We start from the raw sequence: 18,898 nt of genomic DNA on the forward strand, positions 1-18,898 counted from the left end.
AAGATGGTCACACAGCCTGTCATGTTAATAACACAAAAGAGAACAAAGATCAAAAGATACATACAAATATGTGCGAAGTACACAACAAGCTATTTTCTCTAACCGGCAGTTTCCAGCAAATCAGAAGAAATATCAATAGTGTTGGGGTAGGATTAAGTTTTAGCCAACAGTAATGGACTGCAAGGGTCACCTTTTATAAATGATAAGCTTGAATTTCAGTAAAAGGATTAGTAATGTGAACATCTGATATGACAAATGGGCATGACTAAGATAGAAAAAAATATATTTACTCTCATTAGATTACGGTAACAAATTTTTTGTTTTTATGTAAATATAAAACAAATACAGTTTTTGTTCTCTATAAATGACCCACCTCCACTTTTGCTTATTATACACCAGATGCATTTGTTACACCATTTTGAGCTCTTGTTGCATAAATGTTACCTAATGCCATACTTCTGAACTTACTAATATTTTGCATGAACTGCTGTTTTGGTCTCTTTTCAACTGTTTTTTTTTTTTACCATAAAAACCAACCATAAATAATAGTAAGAATTTTTTTTTCTTTTAACACATTGGATATCTTCAAAAGGCCCTCACTTGACTTTGAAGTTATTGGCGAGTGGTTGATGGAAGTTACCAGCAGTCACCTGGTGAAATCAGTCGCAAACAGCTAAATTTCCTTGTGATTTCTTTGATTCTGAGCAGATTGCTGCAGTCACCGAAAAAACTGTGTGGAAGGCACCAACTTGTTTGTAAACATTAGTCAGCTATGTGCTAAGTGACAACGAAACTGCGAAGAGCACCAAACAAACCAGTAATAGAAACGCTTGCCTTCATAGTAAAATTTTAAACTTTTACTTTGAAAGAACTTTACTTTTTTAATTTGCGTCTCACTTTTATAAGTTTCACTACCAGTCAGCAAGCAGTTGGGGAGTGTTTATAGAAAAGCAGGTGTCTTCCATGCAAACTACAAGTGATTGTGGCAATCATCAAACTAAAATGAGGGACGCTTTTACAGCACACTCTTTGCAATCAATTTCATCAAATTACTGGCAGCAGCCACTCGCCAACCAGTCAAGGAATAAGCATTTTCTCTAGGGACCACAGGTTGCCAGGGGGTTGCCAACTGGTCTTTAGGCCTGTGGGACCGAGGCCTAAATCAAACTGACCAAACTGTCTAAACTTGTTTGGGAGATTTGCTTATTAAGCTCCTCAGTGACAATGCCCTAATGAATAAATGAATTCACAATGACATTGAAATATTCTACAGTACATAAAACTATTAGCGTTAATACAACCATCAGCATTCACTAATCACTGTAACGTCATAAATTCTTTTTTTGTTGTTAACTTTGTTTATCACTGTTATAAATGAATGACTGAGTGCCAGAACTATTTTCCTCGGTGTTGTATTAAGTGCACTGTAGTTCAGAAGAAATAGAATCTCAAGCACAAGGTTTCATTAGAACCACTAACAGTTATATAAACACTATATGCTATTTTCCTATACCCAGCTTTAAGCCATTTTTAATCATTTATCACAAAACAGGGAATACCGCAAACTTTTATATCAGCTCATAATGGATGAGTGCTTTATGGTGTTGCAAAAAGCCTTCAGGGCTGTAGAAAATAATGGGACACTGAAGGTGCAGAGAGATTTAGAGAAAAGAATTAATCAAAAACAAGAAAATAGGACATGTTGCATTATTTATCTCTCATGGCCACTTATGAAATCCACAGCTTCATTAACAATGGATTTCAATGGATGGCACTGTCACATGTGGGTTTCCTGTAATGCTAATCACATCCACAATCTTTTTCCGGGTCTTCTCTCGCTATGTCAGACTGTAAAATCCATGACTCAGACTAGACAAGCTCACAGCATCACTCTGCCAGCAGTTGGATGTGAAACATCACAAATCAGCCCCAAAGTGAATAAATACTATTCAACAGCCCTAGAAAGTATGCCCATTCTCCCACTATTCCCTCGGAGCATAAATATGTAAAAATGTTTTTCAGAAAGGCAGTCAGATATATTTCACAAGAAAAATCTCAAAGGGAATACAGAAGTCATTTTTTTATCTATCCATCCAGCTCAACATCAAAAAACAGGCAGCTTTTCAGAAACAGAAGACTGAAATCCAGGTATCATTTCATCATCAGTTTGTGTTGAAGCACAACCTAAAGTAAGTTCACTTCCTCCCTTGTTGTATCTCCATTTTTACTCTATTTTCTTCAATCCATCCCTGCTATTCCTTGACCTTTCTGCAGGCATTCTCCTGTCACTCTGTTTTCCATCTGCATGATAAGCACCACAAAGAGCCAAATCTCAAACTTAGGCCAAAAGCTGAAAAGCAGAATAAAAGAGAGCAGGTGGGTTAATATGTACACAGGAGAGGGGAGTCAGCTCATAATAACAGATGAGAACTTATTTAAGTAGCTCTTTGAAGATCAGTGATGTTGAATGAAATAATCGGCGGCCTGAACACCTTGACACTCATCTCTTGTCCAATTTCTCTGCTTAAACCATCTGAGGAGCAGATATAAATTTTACCATATCAGTTCAAATTTGTAATTCTTGTCTGTTTCTTAGAGACACCTTTGCAAAAATGAATTCACTGCCTTTTTAACCCCACTTGACATTTTTATGCGAATTATCCTCTGATGGTGGTCTTTGTGCTTTGCCGGCAACCTTCCAAAAAAAAAAAGATTTTAGACACGTAGCAGCTCCATCCAAGTGTAAAAATGTGATTTTTCTTTTTTGCTATATGAGAGTAGGGAAAATATAAAGAGCAGCCTTTTTTCTACTTTTTTAGCTTCCATTTCCATTGAATGAAATACAGTTGCTACACATGCATGTGCTGCTGTGTGAGTGTTTATGGGCGTGCACGTGTGCACGTGTAAAATCTCATCATCTCTGTCGGCGCACAGCAGAGAGCAGATCAAAGCTTTGTCTCTCCACAGAGGCCAAGGAAATTCAAACATATTTTAATGGGGTAGGTGATGAAGACGCTTCTGTGATAACCTGATGAACAAAGCCTGTTCTTACTTAGATCCATATTATAAGGCCTGGAATCGCAAACACATAATACCTGGTATTCGATTATCAGCTACAACAGCTTTCATTAATCTTTTTCAATCTTAACTGTCATTTTTTTAATCTCAACACTGATGTAAGATTCTTATCAGCCGTGGCCTCATTTGACTGTCTAATCTACTTAGGCTAATATTTCAATTCTAGTATGGCCCTACATGAGATCTCTGTTAAGATTTGGTCTAAGGGTGACGACTAGAATGGACAACAGTCCACAGATTTATCATAATTTATTCATAACTACATAAATTCATATTCACCAGCATCTGCCTGATACTTCATGCACTATTCATGTGGCATAAGGCACCAACACTCAAACTATCTGAGCCAGTTTGACTACTGAAAAACAAATGCAGCATTTAGACAAGAATAAAGCTGTCCGAATGGAGACTTCTGCCCGATAGCTTTCATGACCTGCAGGTTTTGTTGATTGAAGATGTGAATCGGTCTCAGTTGATTGGCTCTCCAAAGGACAAAATGAATTATATTTACGCAGCATTACAATGTGAGATAAAATATGCAGAAATCAACACACAAACTAAACAAATCTTCCCTCAAGAGGGCTCTTCTGCTGGTTCAAAGTTATGGTAGCTGAAAGTGAGCAATTTGATTATTCTGGGGATATTCCATTGCATAAACATGAGCTCCTGCTCTGCTCCTGTGCTATGAATAGCACCAGGATGTGATGTGTTCAATATGCAAGATGTTTGTCTTCATGCGCAGTTTTAGAAAACCTGTACAGAAACACGAAGATACGAGTTTTTCACAACATATATCAATTTAAATATACAAAAGTCAGCAAAGAATGATGAAAATCCAGTCAGCTCTATCTGTTTGCTTCAGTCTGCATTATTGTCTCAATCCATACACATACCTAAATCACACAGACATCACAGACATCAACTTACCAGTCTGTGTAAGCCTGCATTTCTGTGGTACAGCCACGGTGCCACCAATGTGGTATATGTTACGTGCCAAAAGGGTCGCTACTGTTAACGCAGCAGACTTTTCAGCAGGACCGTGAATAAAGGTGGATTGTACTTTATGAGCAGACAAAGAAGTTGGACCAAAAAGTGAACAAATTTCCTCCATTTCCTCGGCAAAAAAAATCCAAATTCGCCTGTAGGAGTGTGCCTCGGCTCAGTCCCAGTATGAAACACACTCAGCTTTTACCTGTAGCTAAACCCTCTAAAAACCACTTGCGCTTTTCCTCAAATTAGGCTTGACGGACAGCGCACACTCTCTTCAGACAGTAAGCCTCCACACTCAAAACAAGAAGCAAGCACACCAACAGTCCTGCTGTTCATCTTCCTCTGTGCTGTGCTCTGATCTGTAGCGTCACCTTCCTCTGACAGCCTTCTCTCTCTCTAAAAATACACATTTCCACCTTTCGGTTGGTCATCTGTTCACCACTCCCGCTCTTCCCATCCACCTCTCTCTGATGTTCGCAGGTCTTTCAGAACATGTGCAGCTGTGTGACTGTGGCTGCCAACATGCTACTCTGACACACAGATTTGTATTGTTGTGCAGTTTATGGAGTGATTATGAAGAGCATGGGAGGAGGATAGTGCAGATTTCTGTCTCTGTATCGGCAGGGTTCATTAAGGTCAACTAGCGGGATGCAGGGATAAGAATGATGACATAACATTCATGATAATGCATTACCAAAAGTAAGACTTAATGGGCTGGCATGTGGGAGGAGTGTGTGTGGGGATGTGAGTACAACAGGAAAACTCAGAGATGGCACATCTGTCTATCTTGCACAAAATGATCTGCTATTATACACAACCCCCCTCCTGGGGGTAAAGTCCTCTTCTCTCATTAAAATTTATTTGATCAGGCGATGAAAGATGCCATTTGTTAAGAGTAACATAATGCTGTAAAAAAAAGGACTTTATAATGTCATTTAATTAATGTGCTCATGTGTTGTTTTTCATACCCTAAGTTGGTGTTAAAATCAAACTCAATAAGCTATAGAATAGCTTGAGGATATGAATGGCTGCAGTCAGGGATAGCTTGGGTCTTTCAGGCTATACTAAAGTACAGCTTTTTTCTCTCTCTCTCTTTTTACCCTTGAGCAGAGGAGTCTTGGACTGATGCGTCTCTTTTCTAGCACTTACAGTTTGTTCAGAACAGCTGCACTTAAGACAAGAAGAGCATGCTGTGATGAAGAGAGGCCAGATGCAATAAATGCTCAAATACAGAGATAATAGGATTCGTTATCGGTCACTGTCTTCTTGAAGATTGGACAAAAAAGCTTGAGAAAGGAATTCATACCATGCTTAATGTCACACCTCCGCGTGCATGAACTATAGCTGTTTGGAGATGAAATGCTAGTTGTTAATTTATCATTAGAAACACAACTTTGGAAATGTAGTGAGGAGAGCTGCTTCAGACACTGTTCAAAAAACAGTCAGAAGATTCATTCTAGCCACAAGTTTAACATATCAAAGCTGAATGGGATCATCTGTGCCTGCAATCATGAAGGGCTGAGGAGGAGAGGAGGTACAGCGAGGAGCTCTTTAAGTACAAGAAAGTCATGCTGTCCTTTACTGCTGACTGTCCTGTGTCTGTGTACAGCACCACTGGCACTAATGCAGACGTTAACGTTACACTGTGGTCATTGCAGAAGGGGATCCTGTGGTCCTTTCTGCTCGTGTTTCTGCTGAGGCTACAAAACCTCTGTTGGGTAGAACCAATGTAGGTCTTTTTCTTGGACTACTTTGACAAGGAGAAGGGCTTTCAGCTGAATCCTAAGGTCCAAGAGACCATGGTGGATCTCCATGGTGACCATGTCTGCTCGCCAAGTTTTCAGAGCCAGTTGGTTGCAACAGTTAATTAATAATTAACATTCACTTTTTGTTACATGTTAATATAATTTTAAAGTAAAGTTGTTTTTTTAAAGGCGCATTGTGTTAGCTGAATATATTTACTTTTTTCCACTACAGCCAAATATTTAATCTTTCTTTGAAACAAGTCAGTGAAAAGAAAGAGTTTTGAAGTCCCTTTCCAAAATTGTAAAACTGCATTGTACAGAAGTTGAAATCAGATTGAAATGTAACATATAAATAAATATATATATGAGGCAAGGAGTTTCCCTTTGATGGATCCAAATCTCAAGAAAGGTGAAAGTCCTCATGCCAGTTTTCAGTGTTTCACAGAATATTATTTCTGGAGGTATTTTTTCTTATTCCTTGTATGCAATTTTCTTTATGCTGTAGGTAATATAATATTATATAGGATTTTTATTTGGAATATAACATCCACAAGAACCAGTCTGTGTTTCTAAGATTAGATAATCAGGCAGATTGGTTTTTTTCTTCATATCACTGCAAAGGAATAGATCAAAGATGATAAACCACAAATTAAACTTCATATAATCCTATCACATCTTCTTCTTACATATATTCATGCGTTATATCATCCAGTCTCCATCCTGTTTCGCTGTTCCTCTCAGGACATTCAACAGCTTATGAAATTAAATTAGTGAGGCGCACAGCTCTGTGACAGATGACGACTTCTGGAAATCAGGCCGTAGCATGGTGGGATGAATGCCCCCAGCTCATTTGTGACACTGCTGTTTCTAATGCCTTTGGCAAATTCCAAATTCCATCACCTGCTCCATCAGTAAGCTTTACAACAATGTGATTACTGGGTGAACATAATTTTTAGGATAACAAATCCTGATGTGGCGTTTAATTGATTCACTTTGTCTTGTTGCATGTTTCTGTTCATAGTGATGGTGGCCTGGAGCCATTCCGAGTATGTATGAGGTGGAAAGCAGGTAAATAGCCTGAGTCTGTTTGTCAGTCAATGCTAAAACAGAGAGACAGACCCTCACATTCCTAGCTGTGGGACAGCTGGAGCATAATCCACCTGATGTGTGATTGAAAAGAAACACTGGGGAAACCTGTATGAATGCAGAGACAACATGCGGACCACATGCAGGAAACGCTAATTAAAGAACTGCAAAGCTGCACAGCCATGACACATTTTCTGATGTTCCTGTTTTAAATCAGAACAGTCATTTGCTAATATGTGCAAGTAAATATTCGACCTTTGCCATTTGTATTCCTGCATACATGGAATTTTAAAATGCACAATATGAAAAACTGATTAATAAATGTGCAATCATCATAACTATATTCTCAGGGGGAAAATAACTATGTAATAACAGTTTGACCAACAATGTCAGCATAAAAAAAACTCCATTGTATTTTTTAAAGTACTGAAATCTACAGCGAACTCATTGTCATCTTCAAGAAACCCTTTTGAGATTGTTTGAGCTTTGTGACACTGTGAGGTGGAAGGATCTAGCAGAAGATGGGTACACTGTGTTCATAAAGGGAGGGACATGGTCAACAAGAATACTCAGTTGGTACTAAGGAGTCTAAAGAATAGCCTCCTTATTATGACATCATGACCAGCAGACGGACCCATTAATACAAGGCAGGATGGATCCATGCTTTCACATAGTTTATGCCAAATCCTGACCCTGCAGCAGAACTTGAGAAGTTTAAACAGAGTTCAAACAAACCTCAACAAAAAATTGTTTTGCCTTCTAAAAGCAGACATATGGCTGTTTTATGATCTACTGCCCCCCGCTGTTGTTTAGCAGTGTTGCATTGTGCAATTTCATACGAACACTAATAATAATATCGCTAAGGTTAAGGTTAGGTTGCGCTTCAGAAACTAAAACTACTTACTTCTTGTTAAGATATGAAAAGAAAATATTTTATCCTACAGTGGAAAAATAACTGAGGTGTAAGTTTTGAGTACAGGTGCAAACCAGTCTAAACCGACTATCCTGCATCACCACAGGAGTGGTAGCATGGATTTATGATACATAATTATGGCACGTAATTTTCTTGTGAAAGGAGTAAAAAGAGAAAAAGCCACAGAATTATAATTCTAATCTAAAAACTAAGTCATAATTAACAGAATTCTGAGATAATAACCTCTTGTGTGGTGCCTGTACTAAATAGTTCTGAAATCATCACAATGCGGCAGCTTGAACTAGACTGCATCAGTCCCAAGCTTTTGAGCAGAATGAACAATTAGCCATGTCGATTTGAACACTTTGTTTTGTGTTTTACTTAAGAGTGTTTTACGTAAGAATAAACAGTGAATGAACTGTATTAGAAGTGTCAAACATACTGCCTATGAGTCAGAACATGCAGCAAAAATGCAGTGAAGTCAATAAAAATCATATTTTGCTATTAATTCAGGCTCTTAGTTTCACTGAGTTGTTGCATTTGTGTCTTTTTTTCTGGCTGTAGGCTTGAATGTGTACATGAATAGTTGTCTCTTTGTCTTAGCCCTGCAATAGACACCATGTCCAGGGTATACCTGACCTTTTACCCATGACAGCTGAGATAGACTCCAGTCCCATTGCACCTATGAATTGGATAAGCAGAAGAAGACTGATGCAAGGATGCAAGATATGTGACAGAATTTCTTATTGCTAGTAAAAGAACAGATTGTGCAGAATTTAACCAAATAAAATGTAAGAGCCTGCATACAAATTTCTTAATTTATTTTTCAATTCTCCCACTCCAGTCTCACAAGTTTGCAGCAGAAGCTCAAATTAGTGTAAAAATAGAGTCTGCACGCAGACAACTGTCTCTCAGCCCCAGAGTCACTCACAAACACCTGGTATACAAAAAAACAGATCAGAATGAATGAATAGCTTAATTTGTTAGTCTATATCGTACTAATGCCCAGGCTCAACAAGGCTACATAACAATGTTATGATATGAATAATGCTAAAACATTACTAGTTTTCCATTTTCACACTTTATTTCTGTGTCAGTGCTAAACAATCAAATAATATTTGTGTGTATCTGAGATCCGTGTGTCGGTGTTGGTCCTGCCTCATAACAACTTTTGTCTGGAATCAGACAGGATTGCTCTGTGGGAGGTAAAGGGGAAAATATTTCTTTGTGTATATTAAACTCTCTTTTCTTTATTAATTTATTCACTATAATAAACATATTAATTTGTGTTTGCTGTAAGCCAAATTTAGGTTACCTGCGTTGGCTTGCTAATGAGAGTCTTTAAAAGCATTAGTTAACTTCCTGGCTAATGATAACTAAATGCTCAGTGAGCCAAATGAGCAATAACGATGCTCCTGAATCATCATTATAATGATGCAGAAGCAACACCAATATGGTGATTTCAGATTGTACGACTCCAAATCTGATATTATTATGCAACTTTACTCTGACTGTCAGTGCCTGAGATTGTGGCTATAGTAATAATAATAATAATAATGGATTGCATTTATAGAGCGCTTTTCGAGAACCTCAAAGCGCTGTACAATTCCATTATTCATTCACTCTCACATTCACACACTGGTGGAGGCAAGCTACAGTTGTAGCCACAGCTGCCCTGGGGCAGACTGACAGAAGCGAGGCTGCCATATCGCGCAATCGGCCTCTCTGGCCATCACCAGTAGGCGGTGGGTAAAGTGTCTTGCCCAAGGACACAACGACCGAGACTGTCCAAGCTGGGGCTCGAACCGGCAACCTACCATTTACAAGACGACTGCCAAATCTTGAGCCACGATCGCAATGTATAGTATGGCTGCCTGCATTTTCTAATAAAACAGCCCACACTAATGTTAAAATTCTGGGCATGTATTTATGTCTACATTTCCTGCCTATATATAGGTTGTTAATGGCACTAAAACTAATCGACTTGTCACAAATAAATGGCTGCCAAGATAAAAATCTGCAGTACTAATCATTTGTATAACTCCAGTGCTTTATATTTGACGGCAACACGGTGCCAATAGGTTTTAACTAGGATCTGGAGTGTACTTTCAAATAAAATTCCTTTTAAAACAAAGTCATTACACAAAAGTTCTAGGGTAGAGTTAAGAACACTTGGTAAGGCTTCTTGTTAGCAACATAAAAGAATACACACTCACTCTTATGTCACAGTCACTTACTCCACCTAATTAAGAGCTCTTAGGGCAATGCTCACACTGCCAGTGCTACAAATGGGTTTCCAGGTTCCCTCGGGTGCAGTGTGGAGCAACTCCGGAATAAAAATAAACACACGACAACTGCGGCATGATAATGCATTTGCCAAAGCTGATACAGGGGGTCCCCGAGCGGAGGAGGAGTAACTTCAAAGGCGGGAACTGAACCCTGCATGTGTGTCAGTGCGCTTTTTATGTATACATTTGGTGTACGATTGTTGGCTGTTTGTGCAGTGATTGAGCTTCTTCTTTCTTCTTCCCAATGCCAGGAAGGATGATTGAGATGTAGTATCTCAAGCAGAGCCAGACTGCCATAAAAACCTGTGTGATCGCAACAGTTTCCCAAAAAATATTTGAGAGAAGATATGATTGCCTGCCTTCTGCTTCTTATCAGGGAGGCTGAAAAGTGTTGAATAAAACCAAACTGGACCTCTGGGTAGCTCATTAAAGGATGAAGGGATGAAAGGAAATTAAATAAAAGCCTGTATTTATGGATAATTTCCTTTCTATTTCCCACTTAAAACGCTAATACGGTGTGGTAAATGTGTTGCCTGGCTGCAGATTCATGCTGACAATTACCAAAAGAACCCCAGTAGGTTTAAGGAGTTGGATTTTTTTTTACAATCCAAGGCAAGAACAGATGTGATGTGCCAGTTGCTATGTCAGCACGCAGGCTGATAAATTAACCCAGCAGCAATTAAATTTTACTTCATATAAATAAAAAAAGAAGATCCTTTTGGAGAAAGAAGAAAAGGAAAGAACATTACTAATAAACAGGAAACTGATTATTGTTAAACTGGATACACTGGAAGCATGTATGCAGTGGAACAGCTAAAGAGACATGGGTCCTTTTTCCAGCAGTACTGTGTTTCAGTATCATATTATATATATTTTATACCTTATTGAAAAATTGCCTATTTAAAATTGGATGAGATTGGTGGTATCATATTTATTTCATTTCTGTCAGAAGAGAAGAGAAGAGAAGAGAAGAGAAGAGAAGAGAAGAGAAGAGAAGAGAAATACTTTTGGAGAACAGAGAAGATCTAAAGGACTGGGAGAGTTTCTTCCTGGTGTCTGCTTGCTGTTTCTGCCCCGAAGCTATAAAAAAGGAAGAGGCAGAAACAAAGATGACGGTAGAGAGAAGACAGGGGGAACGTGCTGTGATTCATCATCATCATCATCAGTGCAGGAGAGACACATGAGGAAAAACACATTTTACATGGAAAAGCCATTTCCTCCATGTGGAGGAGATTAGTATCTATACATGCTCCTCCATACCTTCCTCTTCCTTTCATTTTTTGTTCAGTTTCTCTCACAGCAAGAGCTGGATTGTCCATGAAGCACAAGAGTTGTTTAAAATGAATAAAGCGCTAGTGTCATGTCCAAGGTTGGCCAAAATGAGAAAGAAAAACACACAAACCCTGGCACTGCAAGGGGTGGTGGCGGGAGCTGACAGCTTGACGTATTCTGCTTTTAAGTGCCAAGGATTCTCCATATTTTTGACATCAAAAAGGGGCTGCTGTAATAGCCCAGGGACTGTTAGGGCTTCAATTTGGCCATCAAGACTCAATCCACAGCTCTGCCACATTGTATGGTGCTTAACATCCCCTGCCTGATTTTCAAAATGATCCTATTTCTCTTGATGCCACCGACAATCAAGCCCACCTCTTTTACTGAGCTATGGCATGTGGTAATGCTATGTGGTGTGTGTGGTGTCAGTTTCTGAGACATGTTCTCACCAAGGATTGTACTGACAGAACTTGTGAACATCTCAGATATGGTTAGATTTCTATAACAGTGCAGAAGATCCAGATCTTACAGGATGCAGATCTATATGGACTGAGGGCAGTGTTATCCAATCGAGAAATTAAGGGGGTTTTCTGCCCCCTAGTGACACGTACAAAGGGGCATTTTCAGCACCAGGGACAGTTTCCCGCTGCTGCTCCTCATCAACATTTCTCATATAAGCTGACATAAACGCTCAGCAGTTTACAAATTAAAATTAAAATATTGCCCCGAGTGTGATCTGTATTTGAAACGCCAATAAACATCAGCCTAAATACTGCCTAATGAATCCCTCATCCAAATGACAACGCGATTAGGTTCCTTATTCCAGCGTTTGTAGCAGAGTGGGTGATGAAAATTCCCCACAACAAGCGCAGTGGAGATATTACGCTCCAGCCTTCTTGCGATGTAGGCTGGTGCGCACGCGAAGGAATGCGTGCACCGCACTGTCTTCTGTGAGACAGATACACCAAATAACCACAATGTCCAAGTGCTGAAAATGATCACTTACCCCTCTCCAAACTAAGATTTCTGCAAACTTCAAGCTCTGCCATTTAGGACTGAAGTTGATGGTCTCACAAAATCCCTCCATGCGCTTCGGGCATCATTTTATTCCCTAGTTGTGGCGGTTTGAAATGCCAAGATGCCATCAAAAAGTATCTGATTAGTCCATTTCTCCATGATGACTAGACTGTTCACAATAAGCGCGTCATAATCATAAAGTGACACTTGTTTTAAGAATCCAAAAAACAAGCCCCAGAAGCAAACTGCTCCTCAGTACCTGCCTCCCTGTACTGTCTGCAGAGTGGATTCACAAATCACCAAAGCTCACATCCACAGCCTGTGCGCGCACAACCTCTCCTCTCACCAGGCGCATCACAGGAGCAAAACGATAAGCCGATTTCTCACACGCTCGCTGGGTTTGGCGGAGAGTGGATGTTAATGAGCGAGAGCTCAAGACGGGCGTGGAATGAATGAACGTGAATGATAGCGCACAGCGCGTTGGCTTTAGCCACTCGAGTTGGTCATTTGGACATTTTCACCAGTTTTTTGTGTTTTTGTTTTTTGTTTGCCCGACAGCGTGGATCAGCTGCTTGACGACAGTTTAAATTCCCCACCAAAATCAGCTCGTGCAACATCCGTTTGTTTTGTTACAAGCATATTTTTTTGGTCAGTGATTGATCGTAGTCTTAAACGATAAAAACAACAACAACAAAAGCGGCACTATTGCGCAGCGATGCCAGCGCTATGACCCACTTTACATTGCCTGTCTCTTTCCATGCTTACTCCAAGACACAACAGGAAGCAGGCTTCGTGAAATAATAGGAATGCAGTAAACACATTGGGTCATATTGGTTCCCCAGAGAGAGCGACAGAGGCAGACCAAGTCCCGTGTAAACATTAATGAATAGGTAGGGTTTTTTTTAGCGTTTAAATTGCGTGTGAGCGTTTTTTTGTGTGTGTGTCCAGCCGGGAGCGTATCATCCCAGTAGAGTCATTTCCCTAATGAAAGTTTACTCAGTCTGAATCTCATAGATTAGTTTCGTCCACTGGTCCTCGTTAAAGCCATTTCATTTAGGACTGCGAGAGACAATTTCGGAATGACCGAGCAGACACACAGACGCGCAGTGTTCAAATACTGGGATCCAGAGGCAGAGGTTACCAAATCGATTAGTGCTGTCTGAAGAAACAAAAATGCATATCTGAACACCAGTGTCACCCTCAGTTTAGTGTTGCATGACTGTATGTTGTCCATTAGCATTCTGTGTATTAGAAGGTAATTGGTGACTGATTTAAACACAAACTTCTCTTCATTCACACTTGCCTGATCACAGACAGTTAATGGGCCCAGCCCAAAACACCTGGCAGTGTCTAGTTTATATATTATGATCAGACAAAAAACAAAATCAGCCAACTTGATAATTCACAAGGCTGCAAACAACTTGGAAGAAGCAAAAGAGACAGAGTGAAGAAGTGAAAAGGAAAATAAATATGCTCTGACACTAAAGGACAAACATGTCAGGGACATTAATGGAAACATAGAAACTCCAGAAATGATGCAGCAGATATTTCATACAGCTTGTTTGATTTTTCTTTCTTTTTTACCTCTTAAAATGACACAACAGCTTAGACAACAGTTAAAAGATTAGTATCTTTTCAAAAAAAAAAATTTGGTTAGCGCTCACTGAAAATGCATCCTCATTTTGTGCTCAGCAGGCTACACTTTTTTCATTTTCCCAACATGAATAGCTCCCAGATTCTAAAAGAAAAGGCAACTTCATCCTCAGAGAAATTATATATACAAATTATAAATACATGGACAGAAATTGTCTGAAATTTCATACACATGGTGATTTCTAAGCAAAACAGATGGGAAAACAAGCATTGTGTTTTCTCTCTGTGTCAGTCAGCTCAGTCCATCATCCACAGAAGAGCACTGAAGCAGTCATGCTTGTTTTCTACTACAGTTCACTGACAAGAAACGGTACAGCCAAAGCATAGCACACAGTCTACCGAAGTAGGATGGAGAGTCGGGAGGCAGTTTGTCAAGGTGAGGCTGTAAATGGTTTGTCTGCTGTAGGTGTGTCAAATTAAGAAGCAAACCAACCCATCAGAGATTTTTCATGGATTTTTCTGACAGAGCTGTCAGTGCAGAGATCAAGATCAAACTGATGCAACTGCATGTCTGGATTTAGTTCAGATTAAGAAAAACTGTAAGAAAAAACCGACTTAGATTATATCTAACGTAAACAGTAAAGTCTCTCAACATTTCAGATGATGTGTATTACAAAAAAGAAAAATATGGCATTTTCAAAGAAGCTGTAGTGTTAATAAAAAATAAAATGCAGTGATGTCCAAATAACTCCAACCCCCTTTACTTGAAAATACTATTAATGTAATATATAAATGTTGCAAACTGACTGTTTTGTCATTTTGAATGTGATGACAGGGGCATTTTTAACACCACTGTGTTTCAGCACCTGTTTCTTTTAACAAAAAGCTGTAAATGCTTGGGTGGTGAGGAGATGAACTGCTGGAGTTTTAAAAGCAATCCATTTCAGCAGCAATTTTTTCAGTAGTCAATTTTTGTCATTTTACAGCAATATGACAAAAATTGGGTGGGTGTCAGGTCTGGACTGGAGGCAGATCAGTTTAGAACCTAGATTCTTTCACTACAGCGCCACGCTGTTATTTGAATGATAGAGTTTGATATAACAAAGCTAATGAAAGAAAGAAAGAAAAAAAGAAAGAAAGAAAGAAAGAAAGAAAGAAGGAAATGCTCCAAAACCTGTATATATTGTGCATGATGGTACCTTCACGACAGATAAGGGGTACCCATGCTAAAGGCACCAGTGCACTCTCATTCAGTCAAGCAGGCATTAGCTGCTAATAATCTGGATTGTTCTTCTTTGCTGTAGCCTCTATGATTTCCAAAAATAATTTCAAAGCATTAAAGAACAGAATACGTTTTCAACTCTGGATGTTGCACATATAAGGTCTGAGTGGCAGTTTTAATTGTGGAGGAAGGAATGAACTGTGTTCTCTGGCAATCACTTCCCGAGTCCATGCACATGCCGAGTGCCCAAATGTCACAAATATTTCATCTATTTTTTTCCATATTGTTTCTTATACAGACATTTGCTTTGGTGACACTGTGTCCAGATGTTTTTATCCCCAAATATCTTCCATTTTGCTTACGTTGACCATAAAAAAAATAAAATAAAAAATAAAAAACATTAAAAAAATCATTAATTCTTGAATTTTCTTGCATTTTTTCCCATGCAAAGTTTCAGAATGGTGACTCCCTGTCCAGTTTTATTTATAGGATTCATAGAGAAGTCTAGATTCTCTTTGAATCCTAGACGTCTCCCCTCTGTACTCTTACAAATTAACCTAATCAGTGGTCAAATTATTCAAATTATTATTTTATGATTCCTTGTTGCCATTGTCCCAACATCTTCGTAAAATGCTACTGTCATCAAAAATATATATTTTTTAAAAACACAAGCAGTTACAACATATCAGTTATACGTCAGTTTCAACATTTGATATGTTGTCTCTGTGATCATTCCAATTATGTATATTATTAAATGGTTTGAAAATCATTGCTTTGGTAACAGCTTCATAGACACATTACCTTGTACTGATGGAAATGTGAGAAACAGACTATCTTGTTTTAATTTCACAGGTACTCTTTTCCATGGTGAGAAATTCGTGGAAGGCAAAGAGATGCTTTTCATCAATAAAAGAAAGAAAGCAATAAAAGAAAGTCCAATAACCTGCCAACACAAACATCTATGAACAGTTTTTCCATGTATGTTATGCACTGAGTCAGTTGCTTGCAGCTATCTTTTTTTACACCATAATAGGGAGGTTTTGTTGTATTGGCTTTGCAGTCTGATACTAGTCTGATATTACTTGAAGCACTTTTTTTTTGGCAATGCATCTCCCTCTAGTGTCCATTCTCAAGACATGCAGGTGTCAGAATATTGTGTGTGTCTATTTGATATTTACCGTGAAAGATGCTATTGTCTGCCAAGAAGTGCCGTCGGTACTGCGGCTCTCCTTTCCTGTTCACCACCCAGGAGCTCATTTTGAGAAGAGGAGAACAAACAACTGGATGACCTATGAAGGAGAGGACAATTGGATTATGTTGTCTCAACATTTTTGCAGAAATCTGGATAAATGTAAAAAGTAATATGATGATATATGTAATATAATAAAATAAATCTACTGCAGGTCCATAGCTGTGAGCCAAGTCACAAATCTCCAAAGAGCAAGTGATTCCATTTTAAAATAAGGCTTATTGAAGGTTTAAAGACTAAATGCTTTCTGAACATGGAGATGTAATTACATAATACATAATAATGGCAAAAGTCAACATGAAAGTAATCTTTCAGTAGTCCTTTCCTGCTTCTGTAATCAAAGCTTGAATTGAATTGAATTATCCGATTGTTGCTATTTAGACACGACCCAGGCTCCCTGCTGTCTCGCCTGCTCTGCATTCACCAACCAGGTCCCGTTTCTCTAGCCAGTTCTCTTCGTTCAGTTTTTTGTCTCCTTTGATTTTTCCCATCTACTTCTCAACATGTGTTCCCATTTATCTTCTTTCCGTTTCTCTTCTTTTCCCTTTACTTCCTCCAGATTACCTTTCATTCCTACCATTTCCATGGCAGCTCTTAGTGATTTCCCACCTGTTGCTCATCTGTCTTTCTTTGATTTATTGCATCATACTACACACACATACAAACACACACCAAAGGTGTGTAGTTCTGAAAAGGCTTGGAGCCCCTGAGACAGTTATTGGCGTCTGGTTTCAGCTGACCTGAGGAGAGGTGACTGTTGAAACACACAGAGCTCAAGGGTCAAGTGTCTTGAAGGTGAAAGTACTTTCCTGTGACCCTGCAACCACCTTGTTTTAAAACTGACCTGCAATGTGAATGGTGTTTATCATAGACCACATGGACCAAGACTTATGTGTCCTGTTAATACGAGATCCATGTCATTCAAGTCAGAATGTGCATAATCCAAAAATGTCAGTGCCTTGTAGTGTCAGTGGAACATCTTCAATTTTTTAACTCTTCTTGTAGCAGACAACTGGAATACTACACTTTCAACAATCAGTCAGATCTTACATTTATTGTTTATGCACTGGTAACTGCTGCTGCGGGAAGTTAACTTTACAAGATATTTAAAGAAAGAAAATTATATGTAATAGAAACAACTGACTTAAGCACAAACCATATGAAAGCACAAATATTCACCTTTTACTTCAGGGTGTGGAGGAAAATAACAAAGAAAGTGTTTCAAGAAGAACAACAAAGGCACAGAAAGGAGTTAAGGAAAGCTTTGATAGCGCATATTTCAGCTAATCAGTGCAGCCTAGTGCACTGGTAGTTGGCGGAACACGGCTTTGAATTTGTGTCATTATTCCTGCTCAACAAAAAAGCCTTTTAATTAAAGGAGATGAGACAACTTTTGCATTGCCTTCATGCCAAAAGCACAAAAATCTGAGGCTTCTCTCCAGCTCTGCTTCACCTTATGTCAGCAAAGTCTCTTAGGGGCTCTGAATTCACTGTAGAGTGCAGCCTCCAAGAGACTTACTGCTTAATTTTAGAATAATGTTCCTAAATTCTGTTTGTTTTCATAACAGAGTCCAAATTAGAGACAGGAGTTGAGCAGCTGAGGTAGATGATGGGGGATATTGTTTGCACAGCTTTAACGGGATGTCAGGTTGCAATGCAGATAGATTACGAAAAAAAGACAAATCACATGGCAAGAACTCACTACGTTTGCACTTACAAGTCAGCAGACGTTATAAATGCTGTGCAAAGGCGCATAACAAAATGATATCAACAATGCAATGACCATCTGAACTGACAATTCTTTTAGTAAGTGGTGTTTCTGAGACAGAACCACAAACAGGGTCTTGTCAGTTTGAAGAAAACATAGCACAATTTAGACCCTTTCTCACCAGATGATATTATAAATGAAAACACAAATATTAAATGTAAAGCTACACAGATAGGTACTGAGAAACTATAGCTCAGCACACTGAAAACAGCAGGAAGCAGGATAGCGCACTAGCTTTATCTTAGCATAAAACTTCCATACCCCACCACCTCAAAAGTTTACTAATTAGTACAGAAATCATCTGTTAATTGTTAAAAACAAACCAAATTAAATGTAAAAATGAGTTGTACAGTGGGGTGTGTGGCAGTCCGCTTCTAGGCTGGGTATATCAAGACTTACCATCATTGGGAGGTATCCAAGAAGCAAACAGTAGGTTTTTCGTACTAAACAAACAAGACCTGTAAATTACTGCGTTTGCGGTCTTTGCTCTAAGCCGAGCTAAGCATGTTTATATGCAAAATAATAAGCTTCATTGCATCATCATTCAGCTGTTTGTGCATGTGTGTGGGGGTACTGTCATGCCCATGTCTTGTGAGTAAAATGAGTCTTATTACTGCATAACTGTAGTACCCTACTTAACCATAGAGTGCAAAAAACCTCAGGGGAGTACAGTCCAT

At 38.9% G+C, this 18,898-nt stretch overlaps 1 protein-coding gene across 6 annotated transcripts in view; it reads right to left on the minus strand.

Annotated features, from left to right (window-relative positions):
- plch1 (phospholipase C, eta 1) overlaps positions 1 to 18,898 on the minus strand; it is a 67,441-nt gene that overhangs the window by 40,961 nt on the left and 7,582 nt on the right. For 2 of the 6 annotated variants that reach the window (XM_087851027.1, XM_087851026.1), the window contains exon 1: positions 16,383 to 16,545. The exons of 1 other annotated variant lie outside the window; for it this stretch is intronic. In XM_087851027.1, the coding sequence (XP_087707153.1) occupies positions 16,383 to 16,533 (151 nt within the window). In that variant the 5' untranslated portion in view covers positions 16,534 to 16,545. Of the gene's footprint in view, positions 1 to 12,378; positions 12,768 to 16,382; positions 16,546 to 18,620; positions 18,688 to 18,898 lie in introns of those variants that run through there. 3 more of the 6 variants (XM_087851029.1, XM_087851028.1, XM_087851030.1) reach the window with 3 other exon arrangements.

The sequence above is a fragment of the Neolamprologus brichardi genome, chromosome 14 (assembly GCF_056152115.1).
Source record: "Neolamprologus brichardi isolate AB-2024 chromosome 14, ASM5615211v1, whole genome shotgun sequence".
NCBI classification, from domain to species: Eukaryota; Metazoa; Chordata; class Actinopteri; order Cichliformes; family Cichlidae; genus Neolamprologus; species Neolamprologus brichardi.